This window comes from Ixodes scapularis, unplaced genomic scaffold, assembly GCF_016920785.2.
Source record: "Ixodes scapularis isolate PalLabHiFi unplaced genomic scaffold, ASM1692078v2 PGA_scaffold6__148_contigs__length_123643588, whole genome shotgun sequence".
Classification (NCBI taxonomy): Eukaryota; Metazoa; Arthropoda; class Arachnida; order Ixodida; family Ixodidae; genus Ixodes; species Ixodes scapularis.
This window is the reverse complement of record NW_024609881.1, coordinates 103,451,606-103,479,275: the sequence shown is the minus strand read 5'-3', so window position 1 is coordinate 103,479,275 and position 27,670 is coordinate 103,451,606. Positions and strand designations below refer to the sequence as shown.

The window sequence follows — 27,670 nt, the reverse complement described above, 5'->3', positions numbered from 1 at the left end:
TCGTCGGAAAGCAGCTGCACATCACGGCTACCGCGCACAGAACAAACTCGCATCCGCCAGCTCTGGGCGCTGCCATCTTACCTGTGACGTCACGGCTCTTGGGAGGTCACGTGACGAGTGGTCACATTTGCGTAAAATATGGCGGCAACCGGGGGGGTGCCACTTCCGAACTTCCGGTTAATCACTCTTTGGGACGGGTGTCGCGAACTTTTGTCGAACCGGATTTTTAGGTCGAACTTTCGGGGTTCGACTGGGTCGAACCGGTTCGACGAATCTTCGACCTTTTCACTAAATTCGACCGGTTCGACTTTGTGGACAGTGTGGCCAGACCTTGATACAAGCATTTCTAGGTTTGGAGTTTTTTTTTTTATGCAAAGGATTATTTTAATTTTGTGAACAACTGCGATTAAAGGAAACTAATTCTAATCACTGAACAAATTAATAACTTAATGTTTTGTACTGTATTAAATAAAATAACCAATCAGTGCTGCCCTTAATGCATCCCTTAGCCATCACCATCCAATCCGAAGCCAAATGGTTAGCCTGTCGCGCATGCGCACACGGGTCGAACCTCAACACAAGGTTCGTCGAAATTTCCACCAAAAGGTCGAAAAAGTCGAACCTGGTCGAACTCGAACCTTGGCCGGTTCGCGACACCCCTAGTGCGGACGAATGGTGCGGACCCGGACCGGTGTGGACCGTGTCGATGGTTGTGTGTAGTAGACAAGTTATGTGAACTCGCAAAAGAGTTGGGCCTTGCGTGACTTCGGGCAGTATAATTTTAGTCCAAAACACTAGAAAACGCAACAGGCCAAGTGTCACCAGTGAGAAACCACACAAATGCGTGCGTCAGTTTCAGTCGTTGGACGATCCGCGAGAGCGCACTTTTTCAAAGAGAAGGGTGGCGAAAGGTGACAATTCCTGCCGTGCGATTTTCTTCGCAAAGAAGCACGATGCTGTTTTGGGGAATTTTATCTCTGCTCAGAGTGCTGCTGGTCTTCGTGCCGCAGTCGGGCTACATACACCCCGACGAATTCTTCCAGTCTACTGAAATTGCTGCAGGTAAACACATCCTCTTTGCTTCCGTTATTAATGCACCGCTTCCCAACATTTAGACTGAACTATTTAAAGGTCTACATGCAGAAAATAGGTACTGGAGAACGAAATGAAAAACCTGATTGGATTCTTCATTAATCCAAGGTTTTCAGAAACCGCCAGTTTATGAGGTTCTGGTATGAGGGAGCGTGGGCACTCCCAGTATTTTCTCAGCCAAGGAAATCCTGCTGGCTTCGTTGAGCTGGCCCCACCAATGCCCTATTAGATTGAGCCCCACCAATGCCCTTTTTGTTTTCTTTTGCCCCAAGATCGTTCGGTTAAGAATAATGTGCTCCTGCGCGGTAGGTGCACGTATACTTACGAAAGAGGACAACGCAGAGTTTATATGTGCAACAAATTATTCTGCACTAAATTTGTTGTCTGTGGCCTTGCTATGGCTATAGTAAAGCTGTACCAGTTGATATTATCCTTTTATCTGTAGTGGTGCAAGGATGAATACTACAGATGCTCTTACGGCACAAACATTTGTGCAGCCTAGGAATATTTGAAAGCCGAGAGTTCACATTTGTTTATTTGGAAGCAGATAACTCGGACCACCTAGTTCCCTTAAGATTCATGAATGGCTTGCAACACCATTCCCGCATTCCTAAGAAATCGCAAGTGTGCGACTGGACCATTAGTCATTGTAGAACTTTTCCTTAAAACCCACCTTAATCCTCAAAAACCATATGTAAAACCACAGAAGAAATGGTTTTACTGCTACTTTTAAGTTAATACCCGAAGTTGGTGTCTGGTCACCACTCTTTATGGAACTCAATAGAGCAGCGAACCGACATTTAAAAAAATATTTTGTAGTCTTCTTTTTTTTTTCTTAATTCCAGGTGACATCTTTAATTTGCAAGTCCATCGCACTTGGGAATTCACCAGCGACCAGCCCATCCGCAGTCCGTCCGTCATTTACCTCACAACTGGGGTGCCAATATGGCTGCTCAGTTCCGCCCTGCGACTACTGGCGCGGACGCCGGATGTTCTCCCACCTCCTTACCTTTTGCTGGTCGTGCCACGGCTCTTTTCCTGCCTCGCATCCTTCGTCTGCGACTACACAATTCACCGCCTCTCCGTGGCCCTTGGAAAACGGAAGAAGGATCGCCATCTGTGCCTGTCTCTCTTTGCTAGTTCGTACGTCGCTGTCGTCTATTACACTCGTACGTTCAACAACTCTGTCGAATCGTGGTTGCTAGCACTCCTGCTGCTTTCCGTTGGGCTCGACCTCAAAGGCAGCGGTCGCAGAGGGAAGCAAGAGGCTCCAGTCCTGCGGAACTCTATGTCCGTTTGCCTGCTCCTCGCCGTTGGCTTTTTCAACCGGCCAACATTTGTTGTTTTCGCCCTCCCAGCGATTTCCATTTGGTTGCTGAATGACGTCCACCTTTCAAAGGAGGGTGCAAGCGTCGTATTGGGACGTCTCGCCAACTTCATACCCAAGGTTTCGTTCTTCGCCATGTTGCTGGCAGCCACAGACACCGTCTACTATCATCCTGAGGTGTTGTCCTTCGCTACTACTGACCAGTGGCTACGGTTCCCGCTAGTCCTGGCGCCCCTCAATTTCCTTAGCTACAACCTGAACAACGCCAATCTTCAGTCGCACGGTGAACATCCGCGCTGGCTTCACTTTCTGGTGAACATACCTCTGCTCTTCAACGCTGCTGGAATCTTGGCGCTGTGGGCCTCATTTCAAACCATCCACTCAAAACTACGTCCAACCAGCACCAAGCCCAACACCTCCCATGCCTTTCCAAGCTTCCTCGACATAACGCTTGCTTCTACCGTCCTGGTATCGACCATCTGTCTGTCAACACTGCCACACCAGGAACCAAGGTTCCTCGTACCACTTCTGGTACCCGTTGTCCTCCTTTCCCAGCGATACTTTCGAACCAGCCGTCTCTTGTCTGTTGCGTGGACTGCGGGCAACTTGGCAGGACTAGTCTTCTTCGGCTTCTTGCACCAGGGCGGTCTGGTACCGTGCCTCTTCAGGCTTCAGGACCACTTGGCAAGCCGAGGATTGCATCAGCACACCACTGTCTTCTTCAGGCACACATACATGCCACCGAGGCACCTCCTGACCTTGAAGCACAACCTTGACGTCAAGGTCATTGACCTGATGGGAGCTGGAACGTCCGCCGACCTGATGGCACTACTCGCGAAGGCAGAAGGTCGTACCAAGGTCATCGTGATGCCCGTGGGAACAGAACAGGCATCGCTCAGTCGGACACTTTCTCATGCCAACGGAAGTCTGGAAGAGATCTTCAGTTGCAGGCCCCACTTGAGCGCCGAAGACTTTCCCGACATCCTGCACCTTATGGAGACATACAAGAGGAAAGGGTTCAAAGAAATGGCAGGTGTGCTAAGCGAACAGCTGTCATTGGGCGTCTTCAAGGTAGCTTTGTAGGCTAGAGTTACTGTGTGAAAAGTTACTGCTGTGAAAAGCGGAACTATGCTCTGCTCTACACTTGCTCGGAGCACAAAGAGAGATACAGGCAAAGTGTAAGTGACTAGAGAAGTAGTTCTCAACCACTGATGTTTCGCAGACCCCCATGGTTTGGCAAGGATGATGGAGGACCCCATTCGGGGTGAGGGGAAGGGAGAGGTTTATGCTAATTATGATAATGATTTTTTAAATGGACATAGCTAAGGACTAGTGTGAAGTAGACTTTTCTCATTGACATACACACAAGAACGCTCACCCAAAAATTGGAACATTTCCGAGAACCACTGGACTGAGGAACTAGATATGCTCCGCTTGCAGAGCAGAGTATCGTGATGGTGTTTCATAATTTTTACCCCAAGTATTGCAAAAGATGCGATGCACGTGACACGAGGTGGCAATTCGTCGCACAACTGCCGATGTGCGTCTACTGGGTCCCTCTGAAGCGTACACGCTGCACCGTCCACGTGTACACGACTGCTTTGTAACAGCACTTGCGTAAAAAAAAGAATGCAATGACACGTGTCTAAGTAGCACACACAACACCCAAAGGTCCAGGAAGCTTCCTGCTCGTCAGACTTCTGTGCAAGATCTACATTTTGCGAATTCGGAGTGAAAAATATGTCCCGCTTTATACCCAGCGCTCCACTGAGCCGCTTTCCCGCAGGCGCTTTGGGCATATTTGGTGCATGTGACCCTTTCTTCGCCAACGAAAGCACCAACTCAGCGTGCCGACTTGTGTGACGAGCTACGAGCTAATGGTACCAATCAAGCAATGCCAGGAGTGCAAGTCACTAAGCATTTTCTGTTTATGACCGGCTCAGCGACGATAGAATGCATACAGAAAGGTGACAAACTCCACGATGGTGCGCTCGTGACGACGTCCGATCGGTCCCATCAGCTCGTAGTGTCCACTGCATCTGGACTTGATGTGAAACTAAGTTTTAAGGGCTCATACCCCCCCAGCCTTCCATGTTCAACATTGCTAGTGTGGATGCTCGGTCTTTTGCCTGTTCCGCACTCTCGAGAGAATCGCCACGTGGCCCGTTGAAAAACGCGGGTAAACAAAAGCACGCGTCCACGATTCCGAATCTGGCACCCCAGGCCAGTACTTGCAGGGTTTTGTCGTTCCATGGTACGAGCTCCACAAAAAGCGAGGGAATGCCGTCGACTGAACATCCTCCAACCAACCACGAGCAAACCCCTAGAGGCGGTGGTGGCGGCGACCCGGGTGGGTTATGCTATGATGCCCGGAAGGTATCTCGGACTGGTGCGCTTAGTGTCCCTTTCCGCCCACGTGTCTGAAGCAGTCGCCAAAGTGGCAAGAAACGATGCCGCGGACGTCGAAGTGTCGTGCCGTCGGATGTCGCGATCCTGGCAGTTGGCCGTGGAAGTTCCGGCAAAAAGCACGAGCCAACGCGAGTGTCGCCCTTCGTAGCGGAGTCCCAACTCCAGGCTGTTGAAGCTTCCGTGGACATTCGAGCTGGAGAACGGCCTGGAACGTAACGGGCGTCTGCTGTGTCCAAAACCACCGCCGCGACACTGCCAGGATCGCAGCCGGAGACGGCGCGACATTTCTACTACGTCAACGGGCAGAAATCGAAGGGATTGCTCGTTCGGACGCGGTGAACACGCACCAATCGGGGACTCCTGCCAGGCAACGTGGATGTCTTTTCTTCCGTCCCCTTTCTTATCCAATCTCGTCTCTCAGTCGGCAGTGACAAGCATGCACACGAAGCGCAGCTGTGAACCAAGTCGTTTTAATGCGGAATTGCATTCTCACCGAAGTCCAACCGATTTCGTAGTGAAGCGTTGCACGGCGGTTTCCAAGAACGTCGACGGTGGCCACTGTCAGAGGGGGTTGGCTGGCTGCCCAACGCTTGGGCTGCGAGCTTCGCCGGCCACGCGAGGCAGGTGTGAACAGAAACGGGAAAACAAAACCAAGAGACGAGGCAAGGACTCGGAGAAGCCCCGCGAAAGCTTCGTACATAACGAGAGAAAAAGAAAGTGTCTAGAGGGAGGACGTGGCTACGTTGGACACGACGTTGTGCGTCTGAAAGGCCGAGACTGGAGTTGGTGCGTCAGCTGTGTTGCTCGTAGAACGAAATTCTGCATACGATGGATTGATCGACAGATCAAAATAAAAAATTTGTCTTAATTCTGGGTGTACACAAATCAACTCCCTGGTCACTTCATTTTAACGTTGCCAGAGTTGAAGGTTTAACTCTTGGCGACTGAAAAGGGCATTGCAAGTGATGTTTTAGTTGCAGGAATAATCGGTGGTGCAATTAATTGCAGTTGCCTCGAAACAAATCACGCAATTTATCGCCTTTCAATGCCACCTTTCCTTTTTTCTGGATGGGTATGCAAACGATATAATGTTTAGATTACGAAAAAGAAAACTGCCCGTCTCATACTCAATATATCCACTTGTTAGTAGGATTCTCAATGAATGAATGGCACATGTCACAGGAACTGCCATGAGGTAGTAACTTATTTTTACAAATGGATCATCTAGGTAATGCAATCCACCACTCCGCGTTTCCCCCAGCACTATCGGTGCCCCCTGGCGATTGCTCTTTGAAGTATAAGTGCACTTTGTGGTCAAGACATATCGTCTTCAGCGATCGCTGCACCACTCTGCACTTCCTAGTCGTCTGCGAGCAAAAAACGGTCGGCGAAACTGCAAAACTCTTCACCAATGACAAAGTTGATTTTTCGCTAGCAATTCGTTAGGCAAGAAGTTAGAGCGGTGCAAGCGGGTTGATGCCCTTCATTATGGAAAACAGCGCGAAAAAAACGACAAGGACATAGAACAAACATACGGGACGTCCTCATAATTTTTTTTGTGCAGTTTTTCATGATGGAGGATATCACCCACGCTAACTTATTTCCTGTGCGCATTGGTAGTCCTTCGCTCTCGCAAAACTCGCACGAAGTAAATAATAAGCAGTCATAGTTGATTGTTTTGATACCTCCGAGGACAATATGATGGCATACACTTAAAGGCGTCGGCAAAGTATCGGGGCATTGGCGACTCCAGCGAAATCGATGCCGCTAACGGCAACGCTGAGAAGCTCAGCAGAGGAGGTCATTTCGACTCTGTCGTCTGCTATCGCTGCTTGGTTCTCGTAGCCAGCATAGAAACAAACATTGTTTCCAGTAATTATTTTTATGCTTCCACGGTGTCATTCCTATGCACTGACTAGGTTTCTACCGTCGAAAAATCTTTTTGCCTTTCATGTGCAACACCGATTTTACACTGCAGTGCAAGAAATTTATGGTGGTCCGCGTGCTGGACGAAAACGACCTCCGTTTGTCTGCCATTTTGCCTGACCAGTGCACCCCCCATAGTTTGCTGGAGTCACTAATTGTTATCGGAGTCATGGTAATAATCTACGAAAACTTCCTAATCAAAACGATGACCCTAAAAATATTTATACAAGTTATTTTTGCTGGCGCACATTGCTAGCGCCAAATGCTCTTCGTCACTGGTGAACAGTTTCGCCGACCATTTTTCACTAGCAGACGACCTGGAAGTGCAGAGTGGTGCGGCGGTCGCAAGAGACGATATGTCTCGACTGCAAGGTGCACTTGTACTTCAAAGAGCAATCGCCAGGGGGCACTGATAGTACCGCGGGCCACGCAGAGCTGTGTTCGCACTCATATTGGTCATGATGGTAGGTACCCATTCACAGTAGAAGCTTACCAGTGGGTCCCTATCATTTTGTTGAAACAAGTTTCATGGAATTACATTTCGTAAACACAGGTTTCATGGACATATTCAGTCAACATGAACATTTCATCAACACTCGCTACACAAATTGCACGCTGCAGGGACATTTCGTCACATGTGTATCACTGGGGAGCACATTACCCCCCTTCCTGCGTTTGCGGTGTCATAAAAATGTCAACCTACCTAACCGACCCGTACACGCAGCAAGCCTCATGCAGCTTATTAAAGGAAAAGGCTAACCTGAACTGTTGATGAAACGTCGTTCGATGAACTGATTGCCACCGCTTACCAGCTACTTGGACACTGAGTTGAACGTGGCTAGGATGCTACGAGTAACGGTTACACATTGATGCATAGGACACTTCATTATGTAGCGGAAGCTACAACTAATTTTAAATTTAACACCTGTGAGGCAATTGACCTTGCAACGAATGAAACATGCACACATCACTGTACAAGACTTTTATTTAAACATCAACATAGAGATTGAAAAGAATGATTGTTCCTTCAGAATGACTTTGGTTTAAATGTAATACTTAGAACCTTGGAAAAATATGAGAAATATTTTTACATTTTTCTATGGGGGGAGACACTTATAAACATTAGAAGGAGGCGGGGGAATGTACCAAGAGCATTCACAGAATCACAAACATATGCACATTTAACGTGGGCTCCACCTCTGGAGTGCAACAACCAGTCCTGCAGTTGTGCTAGTATCGAGTAATGTGAGAGTTCATATTCGACGTTAAGTATGTGCCAAAAACTTGGTTGGTTACAAAGAAAAAAAAATATGACTAACGTCTGTTCTTCGAGCACGTACAAAAATCCTCAGGTACGAAGCTTGTACTGGAACATGTTGAAGAGATCCGCCAACGACGCCGCCACATCGAACATTCTTATTGGTCGTAGTAATCGACCCCAGCGTTTTGTCGCCTTTCACCTGCACTACTCCAATGAGCATACAAGTGTTATCACATTCCAGTTGATCCTGGGAAGATAGCTAGATTCGAAACGGCCCACCGCCAATACAGACCTATTCAAACGCAGTCTCGCGAAAAATTCCAGGTCACCGGAGTCTGCAAAGTTCAGGCATCAACACGTCTGCAATGCGACAGCGAAAAAAAAAAAAAAGAAGGAATGCAAAGCTAATAGATTTTGGGTGCCGTGGCAACCACAGCAAAACCGCAACATGCCGTCGTCTTTCGAGTATTGCAGCTTTGGATGACGAAAAGGTGCTCAAGAGAACACCTATTCAACAAGGTCGTTGTGCTAAATTTCCGGTGTCGCCCATTGGAGGCCAGCGGGGGCACAAATTGGACACGACTGCTGCGTTAGCGTTCTGCTGAGATCCATGTTCCAATTTGTGCCCCACACTGACTTTTGGTAAGTGACATCAAAAACCCAGCACTATGGCCTTGTTGTCTTGTTGGCAAAAGAGACCTCAGACAAACCTAACAGCCACCTCTGCCGTCACGTCCATTCCTACACCTACTGTTTAGGACCTGGGCGTACGTCTGCTTTACTGCAGGAGCCGGCTGCATGTTTGCCGTCGTCTGCCGCGCACCCGGAGCCGTCTGCACAGGAGTCGGCTGCACAGGAGCGGCCCGCAGCGGAGCCATCCGCGACGCGGTGCCTGGCAAACTCGTCGACTGCTCGCGTCTGCGCGCAAGTTCCTGCTGGAGCCGGCTCGTGAGCGCGTCTTTCTCCCTCTCGTCGTCGTCCTGAGTCAGCAGCTTGTGGTACTCCTGCACGTCTTCGGCAGTCGTTGGCTTGGGCAGCGACATCACCCGGGGCAGAGCAGACGACGCCACCACGTGCTGCTCCTGCATCTCCCAGGTGACCGGCTTCAGCGCAGCCGTAACATAGGCTACAATCGGCTTAGCCGAATGCTTGGGTGATGAAGACGGCTGCACGTCTGCAGACTTTGTGTTATGGACCGGCGCCGGTTCGGCGAGCCGCCGCGTCTGGCACGGCCCACCGCGGCCCCGTCCGCCCTGCAGTGCCACCTGCTGGGCGTTTGTCTGGTGGTTGTTCGTCTGACGGGGTTTTGTTGGATGCGAGTTCGTCTGGTGGACCTGCCGCTGCTCTGTGTCCCACATCTTCTGCACGAAGCCGTTCTCAAGCCCGTTGGAACTCCAGCCCAACTGGCTAGACGGGCGGCTCGATGGCTGGCTCGACGGCTGGCTCGAAGGTTGGCTCGAAGGTTGGCTCGGAGGCTGGCTCGGAGGCTGGCTCTTGTGCAGCCAGTTGTTCTTCCATTGGCCGGGCACGGGCGACTTTGAGGCGAGAACCCGTGTTACACCAGGTGCATTTTTTGTCTGCTTTGTTGACGCTGGGGCCGCCCCTGGCTCCGCATTCGCGTCGTCGTCCAGCATCATTCTCGCAAAGACGTCCTCCATGGCTACCGGTCGCTGCGACGGCTGCACGGGGCGGGCACCGAACTTCTGCTGCACTGGATGTCCCGCATAATCAGAAGCACTTGGGTTGAGTGACATCTGCACTCCTCCAGCGTGGTGCTGCTGAAGCTGCTGCGTCAGCTGCTGACTCTGTAATCTCGGCTGCCCTTGCTTATGCATCTGCAACGGCTGAGGCTGCTGCTGGCTGTAATCGTATGTCGGCTTTGTCTGTGGCTGCGGCTGTGGCTGCGGATGTGGCTGTGGCTGCATCAGTGGTGCTTGGTGCTGCGGATGCATCTGGGGCCTTTGCTGGTGCTCGGGGCGCAGGGCTTGCTGCTCCGGCTGCTGCGCCTGCGACGGTGCTAATCGCTGGTACAGGGGGTTTCCTTGCGGACGCTGTTGTTGCAGCATCCCTTGTTCGTACAGCCGGCTGCCCTGCTGGTTCTGCAGTGTCCCCTGCTGGTACTGGAGGACGTTCCCTTGCGGATAAAGCTGATGGACTTGCTGTTGGAACTGCACACTCCTCTTCTGGAACTGTGGTTTCCCCCGAAGGAACTGTGGATTCCCCTGCTGGAACTGTGGATTCCCCTGCTGGAAGTGGCTGTAGACCCCTTGCTGGTACTGAAGATAGCTCCCCTCTGGAGGACGCATCTGCTGGGGCTGGTACCTCGGCACGTCTGTTGGCTGCTGTGGCCAGACGTGCTGTTGAGGCAACTGGTTCTGCGGATAAGACGCTTGAGGTGGCGGCGCTGGGTACATTGGAGGGTACCAGGGGCTCTGAGGCATCGATTGCGGAGCACCTCCGTTGAGCACAGCACCGCAGAAGCGACGGTCAATGGCCGTCATCATGTGTCCTGGGTAGTGCTGGAACCCGTAGGAATAGTAGGGTGCCCTGGGCTGGTCGTCGCCATGGATACCGGTGGCAGGCCGGCCTTGCGGCTGCGTCTGCAACGAAGGTGCCTCAGTGAAGAAGGGCCGGCTGGGCCAAAAGCTCTCGGCATGCGGGTTGAGCCCGTACTCCTTCTGGAGCTCGAAGCCGTCAAGCTGGTACTTAATTTCCGCCCAGGTCATGTAGTGCAGGCTGTGGTGCTCGCTGCATGTCTTTACGAAGGTCTCCCAAAGTTTCCTGCACAGTCAAGGCTTGGAGAGTTAGCACAGGGAGCAACGACCAAAGGATCGCATATAATCGGATGCCACATGCACCGAACCTCGCCGAGGTTTTTAGTTGTATGTGACATACGAGAGCCCAACTACCCAAAAGAGAATTTGCGGCTCGAAATTCGGTTTCTTTCCTTTCGAAGACAGCCGATCGACGACTGGCCGGTTTGAGTCATGCTCACTCTCTTCCCCGTGGTTACGGGCCGTTTTCTACGGTTTAGACAAGACCACCAATTTTAATCAAAGGCATGGGTCATTGAAGGCACACACTCAATATTAAAGATAGAAAAAAAAAGATAACTAATTTTTTGTGGTTTAGAAAAAGCTGCAAATATGTTGATTTAAAAAAAAAAAAAAAAGTTGCACAGAGAATTAGAAGCATTCTGTGCATTCACTGCGTAATTCTCAACATGGCATCGTATCGCGGATCCTAGGACTCGCGGGCTGGGGCTGGACGGCGAAGGACTACGGGAATGGGACCTCTACTTCAGAACTGTCGTTCGCGGTACCAATGGATTTGTCTTCTCTCGAAAGAGAAGCCGATTCGCACGAAGACGTCGCTGAGTCGTCTCCCCTTCTCGTGGCTGAAGACATCGCTCGGGCAGTTGTCCCCAATTGGGTCTCGTATGAAATGGTTTGTCAAGGCAACTATTTAAAACTGTAGAGTAGCTCAGTGAAAAAGTGTCCGCTTCACACGCAGAGGACCCAGGTTTAATCCAGAGCATGGGCAAAGTGATATTTCTTTTAAACATTTTGCGATATTTAAATTTTTTTCTTACAAGCATCACTGTAAAAAAAATATTGTGGATGAAACATCACTGAACTAAATGGTATGGGACTCCCTTTTTGACACCTGTGAACTCAACGTAGTCACTTTCCACAAAATGCAATGAGCAAATACCGTGTTCACACGATTCTAATGCGCCCCTAATTCTAACAAGCAGGTAGATTTAGCTTCCAGATAACCAAAAAGTAAATTGGGGCCGATTCTATAGCGCAGGTAAAATGCAGATTGACCAAATGCCTCATAGAACAAATTTTATGAAATGCACGCCAACACTCAAATAAATGCCGTGCACTAGTCGCTGTTATCAGAGTGCGACGATGGTTCTTTGCTGTCCACAGAGGTAATTAATACTTGCTTTTGTCAAAAGCGTTTTAAGTGCCGCGCTTCTTGCGTATGTACGAGTGCGCGGCCGTTGCCCCTGGCAGGGTCTTTCAAACGCTGCAAGCTCGTCAAGTGGCTGGGATTGCGAGGCCACGCAGCACTGCTCCGTTACCTTTTTCTGCCAGCGTGATGGCCTTTCATTTAAATAAATCCTCCTAGTGGAATATTTTTTTTTCTATCTTAAAACGACAAACACGAGCCCATACACGCGTGAGAATGTGCATGATACGTATACCAAAATGGCGAACGTAAACAAACGGTCACGATGGCGGTGGGCCTAGCCGCCTTATATCGAGTATTGCGTTTTTCTTGAGTTTCGGTTTTTGGTTTTGATTGGAACGTGCATGTAATTTTGAACACCGATTTTATCGCACGCAACAACTTGAAAGCATTTTTTTTGGAGACGATCACGGGCATTCACCACGGACACTCGCCACTCATTTCCAACTCTTCAATGTACAGAACAACTCATCCTGAAGTGCAGAACAGCGAGCGGAACAAACAAACGCAAAGCAATCGCACGGCAAACAGTACCTGCAACGCTGTAATGTTGTCTGCTGCGTGCAACAAAATAAGAAGAAAAAAGAAAAAAAAAGGGCATTTGGGTGCAGCCACGCGACCTCTGGCACTCTGTACTCCTCTACATTTCCCCCACCTGCGTGGGCAGGTTTCGGTTTCGAGCGGTTGCATTTGTTGGCTTTATTAAAGATGCACGTGACTCTGTAGCAAAATATTAATTGAGTAGTCTTCTGACACCAATATAAATCGCCTGGCAAAAAAAATTAAGAAGTATTTTGGGGGGTGTCAGTGTGGGAATCAACTCGCAGGAAATGTTCAAAAGCTGTTTTCTAGAAAGTCTAATATTTTGTGTCTATGCATCTTTTTCTATGCAATCTCTAATGCCCGAGTCCCGCTAGAGCGACAAAAAGAAACAAACGACAGCAACAAGCCTCCAACCAGTCTTTCAACACTTCACAGGCTTTGTAGAATAAAGGAGGCTATGTTTAAACACGAGCATCATACACGCGAGGGTATCTTTGGCAGGCTTGCAAGCACAGAACGGCTAAACGCCTGCCAAAGGTAGCCTTGCGAACATGCTGCGTGCATTGGAGACTTGTCCGAGTCGGTTGTTTTTGTTTGTCGCTCTAGTGGGACTCAGGCATAAGTCTTCTCAGTGAAAACAGTCACTAAGTGTTGTAAATAATTACTTATATCAGCTCAGGTGGCGAAATATTTCTTCAAGTGCACGAAAAACTAAGGTTTTTCAATCGTCTATTTCTTTGCGACGGCACCACTGGTACCGGTAGAAAGCGCATTTTGTCGTCTTTCCGTTTCCCACACCCGCGTGCTCTCCAAAAGCGAAGGAAGGACATAAAAAACAAAACTTTGAAAGCACCCCAGACCAAAGCGCGACCTCCAATTGGTGTGCTTGCCCCTAACAGCGGCGCTGAGCTCTAAAGCATGTCTACTTGTCTGCTCTTCAGCTGCTTTCGGCCGCTCCCCCGCTTGCCAAAGGTGCTTTCCTTAGTTTCGGATTACGCTGTTTTCTTGTTCCCGCTCGGACATTTTCCGGCGATCATGGATTGACGATCCTTCAGAAAGAAGTATGGACCAACGCATCGTTTTGGCAACCGTAAGCGGAAATCTCCGATGGCCAAAAAGAGCAGAAAAACTTTTCTACCACCGAATTCTGAAAGCGCGACCCTCGTTGGAGAGCAGTTTACTGTGGATGGCATGGATGCACAGACTAGCACTTTGCGTGCTATAAGTGCAGTAAAAAATGCAGCATCTACGAGCACTGGTCGCACAGTTCATGCGCATTTACAACTGGACCTTCTTTTGTTGGAGGAATTCTGCAAATGCGCCGCTGCGATCCATGAGTTGTTGGGTTCAGTGTCAGCAACCGAGCAGAAAATGCAGCTGACTGGAGAAGGCCAGAAACCCGCAGACCGGAACCACACGATCAGTACTTGGCAGTTTGGGTCGCGGTACTGAATGCGCTGCTCAGCGAGATATCGTGCCCGAAATGCTTTCAGCCAAGAGTCACCTTCGTTCAGGGAACAAAACTTGGCTCGGTGGCGAAGGTGCTCCAAACTTTTTTCCACGTGTGGTGGTGCCACTGATTAGTGTTTGCTAACCAGAGGCTGCAAACAAGAAAACAGCCGGGCCTTCGAGGTCAACTCGAAATCGATGCACGCCATCGAAAGTGTTGGCGAGGGATCAACTGCGCTGACAGACACCGGGGAATGCACCACAAAACATTCCAGGGGCACCTCAAGTCCAAGTTGTTCAGGTCTCCTGCAGCATGTGTGTTCACCGAAGCCGTTGCAGCTGTGCATAGTGCATACAGAGAACTGGCCCAAGCCTTCACCGAGAATACAGTTGTGGTATACGATGGCACGTGGATGACGCACGGTCGCACGTCCCGCATTGGTGTGGGTACCGTGATGGAGGACTACACAAGGTTAATGGTACTTTTAAACCTGTGTCCTGGGTGTGGAGCCAAAGCCAGATGTTGAGGGCTACAGCCAGTGGAGGCAATCGCACGAGTGCGAGGGGAACGCAGAAGTGAAGTCGGGCGGGACGGATGTCAAGGCGGCCTTGTTGCTGTTTGGACGTTCAGTGGCCAAGAATGGCCAGCGCTACACTAACATCGTATGCGACAGCCGCACTTTTCTGGCCCTTAGTGAGGATGCAATCTACGAACTCGTCCCATTCGTAAAAGGAGACGGCATTAACCACGTGCAGAAGAGGATGGGATCCGCCATGCTTGCTCTTGTCACCAAGGGCAACAAAGAACAGCCCCTCGGTGGAAGAGGTGGCCCGACAAAGGAGCTAGTCCGGAGGCTTACCAGCTACTATGGAATGGCTCTGCGAAGTCACTCAGACGTCGACGAGATGTAACAAGCAGTGATGACAACCTTCCATCGTTTTGACAGATGAAAAGCCCTATCACGAGCTTTGTCCCCCCGATCCCATGAGCTGGTGTTGGCATCGAGCGGAGTACTGCTCTTCCCTCGCCGTTTAACCTGGAGAACTCACACTTTGTAGGGCAGCGGACAAGGACACCTCGCCAAAAAAGAAAGCTCCAAAGGTTATCGAAGCAAGAGGGGTGAAGCCAAAGAAGAGACGTGTTGAGGACGCAGGAAGCTACATCCCTGGTGCCTCCTAAGGTGGGAAGCATAACCTGAAACTTCGGTGGCCATTTTTAAAGAAACTGCATTCCTTGCTTTTCATTCAGCTCGTGGAGCTGACACCTTGGCAACCACTTGGGGTATTTTTGTTCCGTTTGTTTCATTACACTCTTTAAGGGGGGACACTACCCAGAAAAAACAATTTCTGCAAAAAAATTTATTTTGAAAAAATGTCCATTTACATCCACCAACATCTGGAGAATATTTCCAGGAAGTTTTATAGTTTACACTGCATAGTTGATCTTTTATAAATTATTTTCGGTCCACAAATGTTAAGAAAAAAATAGAGGGTGGAGCACTTCGAACGCATTTGTGTCCATTCCACTTTTTGAAAAATTTCACATTAGAAAAACTATTGCTTTATTATGCAACTTGTATTCGTTTTTTGAGTTTTTTCTGGGTGAAATTTAAAGGAGATGATAGCTATGAGTGTGTACTTTTTATTTTTGTCATATTTCATGCTCAAGAACGGTAATTTTGGAGAAATGAAAGGAAATCCAAAAAACAGTATTTGTGTTTATGTGCCTTTTTTTGTCATGAAAGATGGTATAATATAGAAATATAGCTCCACAGATATCTGCTCTAACTTTGCTAAAGCAATATAACACATGAAAATGACAAATTTATAAGTAATTTCAAAACGATACTTTCATCTTTGAACATTTGCAATTTTTTTCGTACTTCACCCAAGGTTAACAATATTTGGCAGAAATGTTCTCAACGTCACCAGACACAAGCCCTGTGAATGTCATTTAAATCAGACGAGTGGCTCAAACATTCACGTTTATGGCTAGTGTCCCCCCTTAAACTCTGCAACACATAGTTACCTTTTAATTTTAGCCGATTATTCTATTTTCAATTTATGGCACGCTTCTTTGCGTGCGTGCCATATGTTCTTGCCCAAGTCGGGTAAAAAGAAAAGTAAAAATTAAAACTAATTGTGACTAAATTAAAAAAAAAAAAAAGCAAGAATGTCATTTTGTGAGATACATTTGGGAATACTCTCTATGTTCAAGCAACCACCTATTAGGTACATTTTCTAAACTCCGCACACTCTCCACAAGATTCAAAACAAAAATAATAACTTGGATATCGGAGAGATATTAAGGTTGTGTCATTATGCAGGCACTACCAACATACATGCCAGTCTTTTACCAGAGTCTACCCAAAATTTAAAAAAAGCTTGCGTTGATCTCCGTGCTGTTCCTCAATATGCTTAGAAGCCCAAGCTCGTAACCATTCAACCCCGCCGTACATAAGCCGACAGCAACTCTCACCATCTGGTTAACCCTTCTATGATGCCTGGAACACATCTCTGAGCGGCGTCTTTACCGTCCTCTTCTGCCCGTAAGTAGAAATCTGTCCCCAAGTGGCAACAAATCGCGTCGGCGGGAGAAGCGCGTTTTGTGCCGTCGGGCCTGGCGAAAAATGCGAGGGGGACGCAGGTGTCGCCACCGCCACGACGTCCCGTCTCGCGTCTGCTTCTATCTCTGTCGACCGTCTGGTTGCAGAGCAACCTGCAGCGTCTGCCGCTCCCACCCCCGCGCCGCCGCCTAAACGGCGGCAGACGACGGCACGACGACGCCTCCACGACGTCGTCAGGCGGGAATGGAGGGACCGCTTTTGACGTAGAGTTATACAAAGGTCCGGCACACTATGGCCACTTCGGAGCGGCGGGGACGCGGACGCCGGTTGGGGTCCCGACGGGACCGTAATGCTGGCCACGCTTCGGTGTGCGCAGAGACGCAGGACACAGACGTCGGAAAACGTCACTCGCAAAGTCTACATCTAATGGTTCTCTGGCTTTGTTTTATCTAAGAACACCAGTGTCCCGCATTGCATAAAAATGAATAAAGTTCACACGCGCTGAAACAACTTCAACTCTAGTCAAAAGTGTACCTGGGGCGAGTTGGTTGAACATATTACTGACTTCACAGTAATGTAATGTTGTGTAATGTAATGCAGTGTTAACGCAATATGTAATGGTTTTGTCTGTTGGCCACGAGGAGATAATTACGGACAATTTGTGTGTATTGATTTAACGGACGAAGAAGAAGACGAATACAAAATAGGTGTGAGTTCAGCATGGTGTGTATGTTGCGTGTTTGTCCTAAATTTGCGCGCTGTAAAGTCGGTAATAACTTCAACTTGTCGCGGCAAAACGAACACGCCCCCCCAAGCTTTCTTCTTTCTCCGCTCTTCCGTCGTTCTCATTCTTTCTCTAAGTGGACACACCGGTCGCAGACGTGTTCCAGGCGTTCTAGCCCTACCGAGAGACGACGAAAGGAGGAAAGCGCCGACTCACTGGCAGGCACCGATGGAGCAGAGCGATACGGGGTCCCCGACGACCACGACGAGCGACTGTGCCCGGGTGATGGCCGTGTTGAGAAGCTTGGCGTTGGACAGGAAGCCGAAGTCCAGCGCTTCCTTGACCGGCGTGCTGCGCTCCAGCCGCAAGCAGGTGGCGCGCGTACGCACCGTGCTCAGCACCACGGCTCGGAACTCCTTGCCTGCATCGACGTCGGCAACCACCCCGTCCCCCTTCAACTCGCCGCCCTTCGTCGAGGTTTAAAGAGGTGCCGAACACCCCTAAAAGCACGTTTCTAAGTGCACGCAAGGACAAGTGCGAGATGCGACCAAAATATGCCGGGACTAGTTTTGTGGCGTAAAAAGAGGAGACAGCACAGTGATGTGCGCGCAGCTGTCGAAAAGTCTCGTTATGCCGAATGGCGTTGTTCTGTGGACACTTGGACCTCTGCGGAACGAGTTTTTCTGACCACGCACGTGAGGACATTAACAATTTTAGCGTGGACTGCTAACCGGAACGAGAACGGCTCTGCATTGAACTCGGCAAGTCCGGAACAAAGACCTTCGAAACAATTCGGCAGGCTTACAATGAAAAAGCGGCGAGGCGTGCGAAGTGCGTCTAGTGGCACGCGCGCTTCAAGAATGGCAGAACGTCGCCGGAAGACTAAGAGAGGTGGAGTCCTTCCCCAACCTCTCGTTTGTCTTCACGTGGAGCGAGACCACGTCAGAAAGTGCAATTCAAGTCTCGTACAGCAATTGTTTCCTAAAAAGTTTTCCGCTTTTTTTTTTTTATAACTTTTTCACATGTACGCAACTTTGGAAACGGAAGAGTAACGCGTAGACGTCACCTTGTACGTTGGCGACACTTTCCACCTTGACTTCGTTGAGCCTCCGAGATCGTAGCGCCGTCCGTATGCTCTGGACCTGTGAAATTGTGCACGTCGTGTCTTCTATGTAACGTGGCTACAAAGGCGACCAACGTCCAGAAAGTGATGCGAAACAAAACAAATTCTATCAGAAGACTATGACAGCATGCAGAGTTCAAGCCATCAATTTCTTTTTGCAATCCCCTTACCGATCGCATCTAGAACAAAACAAGCAAAAGACAAGTCATGTCTCCCTATTGAGAAATTCGGGTGCACTTGACTCGCTATTTATTGCCGCCAAACATTTTTTTTTTTTTTTTGTTTCGCATGAAAGCCTCGATTTTAAGGCACCCATATAAAAAGGGAGTGAAAAAAACAAAACTCGATTTTTTGAATTACTGAAAGTGATTGGTCATACGCTGCTTCAGTGCTTTCTCCCCGCTGCAGATAACCTGTTCAATAAAAGAAGTGAGAAATGACATGGTGTTTCGCATAAAGCTCTGGGCGGTGAGCATTTTAAATTAGAAAAATACTTGAGCTTGTAAAGACTTTCAGAGTTCAAACTTCTCCCTTCAATTGCCTACATCTGTGATCCCATCAAGAAAAAAGCAAATTTTGCAGACTGTTCGTGCGCTACACAAAGTAAGCCTCGCATCAAGATTTGAAATGTGGACTACCTCAAGAAAATAAATAACTGATCTGAAATGCATATACAAGCACTACCTTAATTAACCACATAAAGGGGAGGATTAGCAACACTTCACAAAGAGCGAAAATCCCAAACAACCTTCTGTTATGCACGACGGTTTTGTGTGCGAATATGGGGTCGTTCGCAAACATTCCGGTAAGTCGCTACAGCTCAAGTGACGTAACAGCTGTGTGATTCACAAACCGAACACCTTCCCAAATTCTTTATAAAAAAAAAAAAAAAAAAAAAAACAACAAAAAGTTGAAACTTAATTTTTTCTATCGAAACACTTCCCATGGGCCAGACGGATTCCACCGCTCACCTGGTCGAAGTAAGGCGTCACGACGGCAATCTGCGAGAGCTTGCGGGGCCCCCACGTCTGGGGCCACGTCTCCACCAGTCTGGCAACCACGTCCCGGATCTCGTTCACCTGAGCAACCGTGTCGCACCAGGAGCTTCAGGGGACGACCGTCTGCTCAGCTTCCCCATTCGTGGATGTGGCTCGCAAAGCAGCGTAATGCTTCCTACGCCACCTTCACCTCGGAGTTCCCGCAGAGTACCCTCTCGTGGGTTTCCGAGCTCCAAAATTTCCTCGGCCGCATACACTTTTTTTTTTTTTTAAACACGCGTCGTAATTAAGTTTTGGCATTTTGTTCATTGCGACCAGTCGGCCCGTACGCTTCCCTCACCTCTTCGTCGTTGACGTAGGAGGTGCTGCCGTCCCGGGGCACGTCGCAGCCGCGCGCCGCGAAGAAGCTCAGCGGGTAGAGTATGTGGTGGGGGCCAGGCGTGGCCGCCGCCACCAGGCGGCGCTTGTAGAAGCTCTCCGAGGTGTAACGCACCAGGGCCTCGTGCGAGCGGTAGTTGTCGCAGAGCACCACCTTGCACGGGTGGTCGTCCGGGTAGAGGTCGTGCAGGCGCTCCAGCAGCGACACGTGGAGCCGGCGCTCCCGGGTGAACACAGAGTACACCTCGGGGTTGAGCTGCGCACCGCAAAACAAGGCCCGCGTTAACCGATGTGCCCCCGAAAACCGTGCCGTCGAACTATAAGGTACATCCGGCCCAAGCCTGGATCAGCCTCCAGAGATTCTGAACTTAAACTGTGTCCAGCCTTGTGCACGTTACTTAAAAAAGGTATTTAATTACAATTACTCTTGGTTAAAGAAGTATTCAATTAATTACTTGAGAGGAAAAGTAATTGGACATTATTTGAAATATGTAACCCAGTACTTTTCCCGTTACTTCAGATTTACAAAATGGTAGAGTTTCATGCCGGTTGCAAAAACGGGCCCTTTGTACTGCCCGTTGTTGAATTATAATCACTGGATGACAAATTACTCGTTTACCCAATTCACCACTTTTTTGTAAACCGTTTGAAGCTTGGTTCGAGAACTTCGCGGTAGGGAACACGTCGACATACAGGGCATCGTTGGGAAGGGGTGGGGGGAGAAAAACTTATTTTTACGAACTTGGGGGCGAACGATAAGACACAACGAGCAAAAAAAGCGACGTTTCAAGAGCTCTATCTATGTAAAGCAAACGGAATCTAGCTTTGTCGCTCGAAGGAACGTTTGCACTCACTCGTTCCATGCCCACCCAACTTTGCACAAAAAATCACTCAAAAAAACTTTAATTCAGAAAATGGTGCATTCTTGTGGAATGCCGAACATCTATTGTCACAGCTGTGACATTATCTGGTATTGGATATCTCGGGGGGCACCAGAGTATATAAATTCTTTCAAACGAAATTAAGAATTTCTTTTTTTTTTCTTTTGCTTTCGGGGAGGGGGAGGGGGGAGGAGGAGGAGGAGAGAACAGTCTGAGCAGTGTATAAAGATGCAAGTGCCACATTGACCAGCGACGAGGGACTCAAACCGTAACCGTAACCAAAAACCGTTTAGGAATGAAATTTTCTCAGTACTAACCCGGAATGAAAAACTTTTTTCTCCAAACCTAGACATGCTTGCATCAGTCTAGCCATACTGTCCAGAAAGTCAAACCTTGTAGAACGTGGTTAAAAGGTCGAAGGTTTGTCGAACCAATCAAACTTAAGGTTCGACGTAAAAATCTGGCTCAACAGAACTTTGTGACATCCCTAGTTGCAAGATATCTGCAGGAGATGCTCCGCCTCGAAACCACGGAGAAAAATGGCACTACTATATGAATGCACAATTTTTCCAGAATCACAAAATCGGAAGCAAAAACGTGCGCTTCTATAACCACATGCATTTGCTTGCAAATAGCAAATTGCGTAGGTGAAACAGTGCACAACAACAAAAACTAGGAAAAGGAACGAACACAGGAAATATTTTTACTGCTTTCTGTGTTGTTCGTTCCTCTCCTTAGCTTTCCTTGTTTTGCGCTATTGCATTTACATTATGTTTGGCTTTCACCAACTTTGCCGACCGCACTCGAGTCAAATTCCCTCGTGTTCATGACAATTTTGTGTGTACTCAAAATAATGCCCCTGGAGTAATGTCTTTCAGCCGCTGCAAGGCAATCTCAACAAGTCTCAAGCTTCAATTTCAAGAAGACAAGTACGAACTATCCACTTTCCAAACACTGTATTTCAACAACGCACAAATCTATCATTCCGATGATTCGTGATAATTTCACCACCATAGCCGACTCGTTTGCAACGTCTGCCAAACGCCGCCTACCAACCAGTGCATAACTAAGCTGTACACATTCGCAGCAGCTTCGCCCGTACCTGAGCGCACAAAAAGACAACCAAAAGAAACAAAAAAAATGACCCCGGGGCCTGGCCACACTGTCTCACAAAACCCTGTGTTCACGACATGTCCCCGACGTCGGGCTAAATACGGATATTGTGCCGAAGTCCGATTAAGTCACCTGCATGTAGTCGCCGGCCAGCACAATCCGCGTCAAAGAGTCTGCCAGTGCCAGCGGAAGGATGCACTCCGTCTCCATGGCCTGGGCCGCTTCGTCCACGAAGATGTGCGTGAAGAAACCTGTGCAGCGGCAGCCGACGACGACGACGCAACGCTCCGTTACTCTTGACGGAGCAACAGCGAGGTCCCGACTCTGCAGACTAGTGCGAGTTTGTTTGTTTTTACGGTGCAACAACAATCCGTAGCAAAAACGCGACCACAGGGTTTGCGCAATGGGCACCAAAATAAAAATGGTCGGGTTAAGACGCATTTCCGAACCGGGCACACTTCGAGCATGACTGAGACATGCGAGGCCGACTTAATGTTACGAACCGACAGATCACAACTTTCCCCACAGAGTGCCGGGCCACAAGCCTGCGAACGGTCCAGTCACAAAAATATAAGGAGAGCAGTGAGCTGTCCGCTTAGTCTGAAACGCCAGCAGAAAGAGCTTCACTGTTCTTGAGAAACATCATGTCAGATCCCGACACCACGAAACGACATGGGCCGGGCTCGCTGGCACCGCGTCGAAAGCCAAAAAGAGACGCGAGAGAAGCCCCGCCTTCCACCGACCGTCCAATCACGAGCGAGGAGTCACCTCTCTCAATGCCGGTGGCGAGGAGCATCTTGGAGGAAGACAGCGTGGTGATGATCACTCTGTGGGCCTCCAGCTCCTCCTTTGTGGGGGCACGGAACCAGGGTCCCGACTTCGTCTGCTGCTCCCTCGGCACCTGCGGCCAAACGCGCGGCGCTCGCAAAGTAAGCGATCCGCTACATTTGGGAACGACGCCCAGTGTACCCTTTTACGAACGACCTATCGTCCCAAGTAACCGTCGCCGGAGACGTTCGTGGCAAGTGCCAAGAAGTGCTTCGACGATTTTAATGCCGCCTTCGACATCAAGCACGTGCAAAAGTACGGCAAGCGAAGGTTCAAATTCAAATTCTTCATCTTTCTCCGCTTGAAAAGGGGAGGCAGGGAAGAAGGCAACTCGGACGTTGCTTGGCAAGCCTCTTCCTCCCAACAGCAGCGGATAAACGGCGCATGAAAATGTACAATGTTCAAAATAAAAACACAAACAAAAACAGGAGTATTGTGTAATACATGGGTAAAAGAGAAAAACAAAATTAATCAATTCACCCAAATCTACACTATTCGTAACACCCAGTCCTTAAAAAAAACTTTCAGCCTTTCCACTCTGGTGAAGAAGGAAGAGCAGCAGAGCTGTAGCTTCTGTTCTCAGCGGTGGTTTTTCAGGCGAGCGATGTGCTCTTCTTTCGCAAGAAAATCTGAAGCGCTCGACGCACACGGCGGTTGCGGACCCATTCGCGCTGCTGCGTACGTCGCCACTCCTTCCGCACCTGGTCTTCTTTCCCCAAAGAAAGGGCACACGGCCGATCCATCGCGAGTCCAAACTGAAACTGATAAGAGCATAGGAAACAGAACGCAAAGCAGACGAGGCCGAAGAAACACACGTGACGTGCGCTGCACTCGTCACGTGCGTTTCTTTTTCTTCCTTTTCTTTTTTTCGCACTGTTTTCTACGATGAATTCCCACCAATCCGTTCTTCTATGATAGCTTGAAAGGTTGCCGCCATCTAGGAGCGACGGTGGCAACCAGACTGGTTGCCGTTGTCGCTTATAGATGGTGCGTAAGTTTGTGTCGACATGCCGGACACGATCCTGGGCAACCTAGCCCTCAACAGCTCCGCTGTAAAAATGTTAAACGCGTATTCTTCTGCTTTTGCTCGAGATGTTTATCCTCAGTTCGGTCAGATGGTTAAAAAAAATGGGGTGCTATACATCTCAAGATCCGATTGCCATGGCTTGTCCCGGAGTGCGGCACTAACCACGTGTCTACGCAGCGAGTGTCTATGTAGCAGCCGACTCCTTCGAGCACGCGTGGAAGTACTAAATCTCCATGCAGCTCCTTATCAGACCAAACTCGCCGAATGGCCGGTGAGCACACAACGCCACTCTAACTCTGGTTCGCAGCGGGCAGTAGACCGTATAGAGCAGGAGCGAAGTTGCAGGATCGTGCAGATAGAAGAGTTCCCACGACGCACTCCGGCAGTGTAGCCAAAGTGGTTCATCAGATCAGTCTATTTCTGCCATTTTATAGTCAACTTTCCTGACATTCTTTTTCTGTCTGCCATTAAACTGAATGGTAGTGCACAAAGCCCGGAATAGCCAGGTTCTTGCCTAAATTCTGCCATTGAACTGGACGGTACTGGACAGAGCCGGCTAGTTCTTCCCTAGGTTCTGCCCATTGAGCTGAATGGTATTGAGCAGAGCCCAGATTAGCCAGCTCGTTCCCTAAATGCTGCCATTAAACTGGATGGTACTGGACAAAGCCCAGATTAGCCAGCTGCTTCATTAGAATCTGCCATTAAACTTGCAACAGCACAGAGATTTACAGAAGAGACGTTTCACGGCGACTTTGCAGCGACTCGCTGCAGCACTGCACGAATGAGGGGGGGTGGGACCGCAAAACAGACCTGAAGGCAGTACTGGAGCATCCGCTTGTCCATGCTGGCCGGAAACCGGTACTGGTACAGGACTCGGAGCGGGCGTGCTTCGGGTTGGTTGTGGATAAGCTTGTCCAGGTAGTCCAGTACGTACAGGTCGGCAGCACTGCGTTCCGTAAACGGCCAAATCACGCCCCGCTCCAGATAGAAAAGGAACATCAAGCAACGCTTTGTTTGACCACTCATTTGTTTAAGAGAGACTTTTAGATATCGTGGAACTCGCATCTCTCTCGATTAAAAGTCGAGGAACGTTTTCGGTCTCGGCATGCGGTAAATAAAAAGCAATGCCGCGATGCTGATACGGCGCTGCAAAGCCGTTCACGATAAATCCCTAGTGTAAGTCATTGTAACTCCCTCCCCCTTCAGTGGCACAACAAACAAGGCACTTAGTTTCAAATGAAAAGAAAAATGTATATTATGTTCACCAACTTGCAAGGTATGCAAACCTGTGGTTTAGAAAAATAGACAGCCATATCAGTCGACTCCAGTACAAATTCGACGATGCAGCATTGAATTGCTTGGCCTCGTCAAAGTGAATGAATTAAAAAGGCCGTTGTCTAAACGATGGCCTTCAAAACTGATTGTGATTATAAATAAGCAGCTTCACAGTAAAAGGCAATGAAAGCAGCTTTGTTCAGAGGAAACCATATATTGGCACGAAAAGCAGCTATGTATCAGCATGCTACTGAGTAGCTCACAATAATCCCAATTTGTTAGTAACATGCTTACCTTACCTATGTGCTGGTTAGTGAAAGCTCAACTCGTGACAGGAGCCCAAAGTAGAGACAGAGCTGTTTTTGGAGTTCAGACAGAAACTAATGAGGCGGACAGATTTACCGCTATCGCCACAGCTCACCGAGACTCAAACTTAAACAAGAAAGCCCTAGAGGCAAACACTTACGAAAAGCACGGTTTCAGACCCTGTAACAGCCAGAGGGGGCAAACTTAAGCAAGCAAACTCCCTCCAGTCACAAAACTAAGAACTCACACACTCTATCCTTTGTACATGTCACGCCCCTCACTCAGCCTCATACTTACAAGTTTTCTAGGCTAACGGACTCTCTCACTCATAAAGTTAGTATAACAATCCAAAAGGAATGTGAGGCACGGATGCGGATGATCTCGACGGGACCATCTTGCTCGCGCCGGTTCGAAATACCCAAAGCAGGAAAACCGTCACTTGCAAAGACCTGTATCTGGTGTTTCTCTAGCTTTATTTCGCGGAAAAACATACACGTCCCACGTCGTACGAAAATAAATCACCGTAAAATACCTAGCAAGCACCCACTCAAAATTTAGAGATAATCGCGAAAAAATGGGAGATGGGCACTTGTCCGGTCATCAATTTTACATATCAATGTACTGTGCATACATTCTCAGATCTTACAAATTCGGGTATGGGCGCTTGGTGTGGTATGGGCAGATGCACGGTACAACTCCAACTCCAACTTGAAACAACTCCAAACCATTGCGGCCAAACGAACACGCCTAACCTGTTGGACGCTTTCCTTCTCCACTTTTCTGTCGCTTTCGTTTTTTCCCTTGAGACCACCGACGTCTGCGCTTACGATTTTCCGTTGAGCGGAAATGGAGGTACCCCTTTTTGGGACGCTGTAGGTGCACCGGTCGAAGACGGGCTCTTGGGCACCATGGCGGGGGAGGATAGTGCAAACCCACCTGTTGGAATGGGTACACACAAGCACCCGGGTGCCCTCCTGCCTGAGCACCTGAAGCATTGCCTGGGCCAGGGTGAAGGTCTTGCCCGTCCCAAAGGGCCCCACCACGATCACCGGCGGCACGCCGGGGGTGGTCCGGGGCGCCACCACGCAGGCGACCGCCCTCCGCTGCTGCGAGTTCAGCCGCGGGTCCCAGTCCAGGACGTCGCACCTGCCAACGTGACGCCGGGCCAGTCGATGCGGGGTTTGCATTGTTTTGTGACGACACGGTTTATGGAAACGCAGTTTATGGGAACGCAGTTCATGGAAATGTGTTTTGTGGGAGCGCATTTCGTGGACAACTTTTTGTTGACACACGTTTTGTGCACGCACTTTTCGTCGACACTGCGATGCTTTGCGGAAACTGGTTTCGTGAGCATGTGCTCCTGCGATATTTTGTCAACGACGTATTTTGTTTTGAGGTGAATTCGATTTGATTACTGGCTTCATTTTGTTTCGCAGAAGTGTACCGGAACTGTAGAAGTGTACCGGAACAACGTCACACATGTGGTGTTGTTAAAGCAAAAACAAATCCGCGAGCTCTAATCCTAGGTTTTTAAAAAAAAAGATGTGCTACACTTGGTTACCACTCGCTTCGCTTGGGGAAAATGAGTCATAACCTCATGCTCAAACTTGCATCAAGCCTCATCAAAACTCCTAAGAGTTTGGTAAGTTAAGCTGGCTGAACATTTGGCGGTAATGTACACAAAAAGACGTTTTCGATGGAACGTCGCAAACTGTGTCGACGAAACAAACACGGAAACCTTTAGGTGAAACTAAATATGGACGAACTGTTGCAGTGTCGATGAAACAATCTTTCAATAGAACGCCGTTCAACGAACCGATTGCCACCAGTTGACATCAAGCTGTTTAACACTATACAGTCATTACCGAAGGTAGGCACTGAGCTCAAAAAAACGAACTCGTCGTGGCTATGTTAAGCACTGCACTCTAAAAAAGGTCGGTCAGTTTGCTTTCCTGCAGAACACGGAGGCAGCCAGTCACGGCGAACGATAGAAGAATCCCAGCAAAAAACAAAGCTTGGAATACAGTCGCCGACCGATTTTTCAGACTCTGATAATTCGGACTTGTTCAATATTTCGGACCTAAAGGAGGAACCATGACTTACCCCATAGAAATAGTGCATATTCACGACCAATGTTTCGGACAGCTTGAAGTCCGAAAGTTCGATTATTCGGACGAAATCGTCGCGAGCAATCAGCGGGAAACACCACCGAGAAGCGGCCATTTTGAATTTTATATGTTGGCTGTAAATGGGTTGGCTTGATTTGGCAGCGCTACTTGAGTAGTCCTGAGTCCTACCGTTAGCTGACGCTATGCTAGCCCTTTTTTTTCCACTTAGCTGCACGTCATCATCATTATTTCATTTTGCTTTCTTTACTTCTATCCCTTCGGGCCTCCGCCCCACCTTCGCGTTGCCAGCCGCCATTTTGCGCTCGTGGATTTGTGCCTCCGATCTCGTTTGGA

General features: G+C 48.9%; 2 protein-coding genes across 2 annotated transcripts in view; one reads left to right on the top strand and one right to left on the bottom strand.

Moving 5' to 3' along the window:
• Positions 1 to 628: 628 nt before the first annotated feature.
• LOC8040615 (GPI mannosyltransferase 4) lies at positions 629 to 5,717 on the top strand. The gene is made up of 2 exons (XM_029967560.4): positions 629 to 1,062; positions 1,938 to 5,717. Exons 1-2 carry the CDS (start codon positions 954 to 956, stop codon positions 3,500 to 3,502), a joined length of 1,674 nt encoding a protein of 557 aa, XP_029823420.3. The 5' UTR covers positions 629 to 953; the 3' UTR covers positions 3,503 to 5,717.
• A 2,004-nt stretch (positions 5,718 to 7,721) lies between these two features.
• LOC8040614 (probable helicase with zinc finger domain) overlaps positions 7,722 to 27,670 on the bottom strand; it is a 37,804-nt gene continuing 17,855 nt past the window's right edge. The window contains exons 11-19 of the mRNA XM_040221230.3: positions 26,145 to 26,354; positions 24,438 to 24,573; positions 22,541 to 22,673; positions 21,905 to 22,023; positions 19,741 to 20,034; positions 19,374 to 19,481; positions 18,346 to 18,421; positions 17,496 to 17,700; positions 7,722 to 10,796 (exon numbers count right to left, since the gene is read on the bottom strand). Coding sequence (XP_040077164.2) covers positions 8,726 to 10,796; positions 17,496 to 17,700; positions 18,346 to 18,421; positions 19,374 to 19,481; positions 19,741 to 20,034; positions 21,905 to 22,023; positions 22,541 to 22,673; positions 24,438 to 24,573; positions 26,145 to 26,354 — 3,352 coding nt within the window. The 3' untranslated portion in view covers positions 7,722 to 8,725. The remainder of the gene's footprint in view (positions 10,797 to 17,495; positions 17,701 to 18,345; positions 18,422 to 19,373; positions 19,482 to 19,740; positions 20,035 to 21,904; positions 22,024 to 22,540; positions 22,674 to 24,437; positions 24,574 to 26,144; positions 26,355 to 27,670) is intronic.